The following is a 2,716-nucleotide window of genomic DNA, read 5'->3' on the forward strand; positions in this document are numbered from 1 at the left end:
TGGGTTCTATAAGAGAGCAGGCTGAGCAAGCCAGGAGAAGCAAGTCAGTAAAGAACATCCCTCCATGGTCTCTGCATCAGCTCCTGCTTCCTGACCTACTTGAGTTCCAATCCTGACTTCCTTTGTGATAAACAGCAGTGTGGAAGTAAGCCAAATAAACCCTTTCCTCCCCAGCTTGCTTCTTGGTCATGATGTTTGTGCAGGAATAGAAACCCTGATTAAGACACTAATACATAATCCTGTTTGGTATGCATGTCTGTTTAAAGACACTTTATTTACTATATATTACTGATTTGTCGACTCTGAACTTGAAGCAAGAACACTCATAACTCCTGCTGGAGTGAAGTGTTTCTCACACACATTTTCTTTGTAAGCCATGCCACAGTCTTACTATGCTTACTGTGGCTCTAGGTTTGGGGACCACTTTCAAAAAACAAAGTCACCAGCAGGTACATCAACGTGAAAAAGCATTTCAGTGGATAGACTAAACATTTGCTCACTCTGTGACAGCGGAATCGAGCCTTGTTTGACAACTGCTGGGAACACCTTCCATGAGCCTTGAGCATTTTGCCAGCCTGCAGCTTTCAAAATGACTGTAGGAGCACCAAGGTAGACAACTGGGGACCATAAACGTTAGTGACCACGGAGAACAGAATCTGAGTACGAAGATGGACTGTATTTGTATTTTACAGGCGAGGAAACAGAGATGCCAAAGACGAAGTCGCTCAGCCTCATAGAGATGCAGAAATCCTAAGTGCACAGTTGCAACTGGAGCCCAGCCGTCAGGCTCCGGGCAAGGGAGGAACAAGGCCGGAATCGTCCAAACATTCCAAGAAGGCATTTGAGAAAGCAGAAATTCCTGGGTCCTACCGTTGAAATCCTAGCTGTCTCTCTCTGACCATCCCACTCCTGTTTTGATTGTTTGTTTGAACTTTCTTTTTCAGTGTTAAGGAAAGAACCCAGGACCTCTTGAACTCTAAGGGACTATCCCATTGCTGAGCTACAAGGCTAGCCCCATCTTTATTATTATTTTTTTATTTTAAAGACAGGACCTCATGAACTGGGTTTGAACCTGCAGACAGTACTAGCCCACCTTGGTCCACAGCTCTCCCCTTCCTGGAATGCTCCTCCACCCGCCCCCCCTTCTTTGGCATCTATCACGGCCCTCTCCAGAAAGCCTTCCTTCACCCCACTGCTATCCTTTGGGCTATCTTTTCAGGCCACGGAGTAACGGATTCTGTTCTCTGTCATCTTCTAGGATCCGAGACATATCTTAAGTGCTAAGGCCTTGGCGAATATAGTTTTTAACACTCCCGCCAAAATCGCAAAATGGGTGTTACCCTTTAATCTCCCCGAAACAGAAAGCCAAGCCCCGCCCCCAGATAGCTAGGGTCTCCCAAAGTCACAGGGCTCTCCAGCGCAGCGCAGCGCAACGTAGACAGAACGTGGAACCAAGGTCCCCTCATTTTCCAAAAGCTGGAGTCTAGGGCCCTGCTGCTACACCTATGACCCTAGCACTGGAGAGGAGGCAGGAGGATCACAAGATTGAAGCCACTTTGGTGTACACAGCCAATCCTAAGCTAGCTACGGATACAGAGTGGGACAAACGAACAACAAAAAGCCGTGCTCGGAGCCACTCCACAGCCCCATTAGTCCCACGCCCGGAAAAAGGCAACTGCGGGGTGCACACAGCACGCTGTTCATCCCGTGTTAATTACGGAAACTTATCTTCTCTCACCGCCCGCAGCCAAGGTCCGAAGCCCGCGCAAACACCGAGCGTGCCCTGCCCCCGCGCGCGCGTACGACCAGTGCGGCCCGGCGCGTGCGCGCAGCGCGTCCCCGGCCCAGGGGGCGGGCGCGGCCTGCGCTCCGGTGTTCCGCCCGGCGGCGCGCGTACTCACGGCATGGCCGATGGCGCTGGCGTTGGCTGTGACACGTAGGCCTCGGCGGCCGCAGGTTCCCATCGGTTCCCTCCCGCGCGGGTTCCCGACCCAGGCGGAGGCCCGGGACGCCGTCCGGGGCAGCAAGCCGGCGGCTGCGCGACAGCCGAACGCCCACATGCTACTCCCGCTCCGTAGGCGCTCCGCCCCGCGCGGGGACTCGGTGGCGCCACCTGGTGGCTGTGCCGTGCGAGCGCCGCGGCTGGGTTCCTGCGCGCAGGTCCAGCGCTACTGCACTGTGCTTACACGTTTAAGCAGAGCCCAGAGCCTGCTCTGTGCCAAACTCGGAGCGCATCCCTTGGGCAACACGAGTGTGTAAACACTGACCTCCGCGAGTTTACTCGCTGACAACAATTTTACAAAGTGATGGTGGGTGATTTTGAAGATACGCTGATGATCAAAATAGCCTTGCTTTCAAAAACCTAGTTCTAACAGCTTCAACTGCCGGATAATCTCAAATTCCTCATCTCTTAGGCAATAGAAGTACCAGGCAGCACGGGTGGAGGAGGGGCTTCAGTAGCCCCAGAAATGAGGGAGGGTCAGTTTTTTTTTCTGGGGTGAGGCCTCTGATAGGCTGTCCTTGGCGCTAAGTGTACTCAGGGTTTAAAAACAAAACCAGGGGGCTGGTGAGGTGGCTCAGCGGGTAAGAGCACTGACTGCTTTACCGAAGGTCCTGAGTTCAAATCCCAGCCACCACATGGTGGCTCACAACCATCCATAATGAAGGCTTACAGTGTACTTACATATAACAATAAATAAATAAATCTTCAAAAAAA

General features: G+C 52.4%; 1 protein-coding gene across 3 annotated transcripts in view; it reads right to left on the reverse strand.

Moving 5' to 3' along the window:
- Fxn (frataxin) overlaps positions 1-2,118 on the reverse strand; it is a 21,934-nt gene extending 19,816 nt beyond the window's left edge. Inside the window, exon 1 of one of the 3 annotated variants that reach the window (XM_031389972.1) lies at positions 1,902-2,116. In XM_031389972.1, coding sequence (XP_031245832.1) covers positions 1,902-2,060 — 159 coding nt within the window. In that variant the 5' untranslated portion in view covers positions 2,061-2,116. Of the gene's footprint in view, positions 1-1,901 lie in introns of all 3 variants that reach the window. The other 2 variants (XM_031389973.1, XM_031389971.1) reach the window with 2 other exon arrangements.
- Positions 2,119-2,716: the final 598 nt, after the last annotated feature.

The sequence above is a fragment of the Mastomys coucha genome, unplaced genomic scaffold (genome assembly GCF_008632895.1).
Source record: "Mastomys coucha isolate ucsf_1 unplaced genomic scaffold, UCSF_Mcou_1 pScaffold21, whole genome shotgun sequence".
In the NCBI taxonomy this organism is placed as follows: Eukaryota; Metazoa; Chordata; class Mammalia; order Rodentia; family Muridae; genus Mastomys; species Mastomys coucha.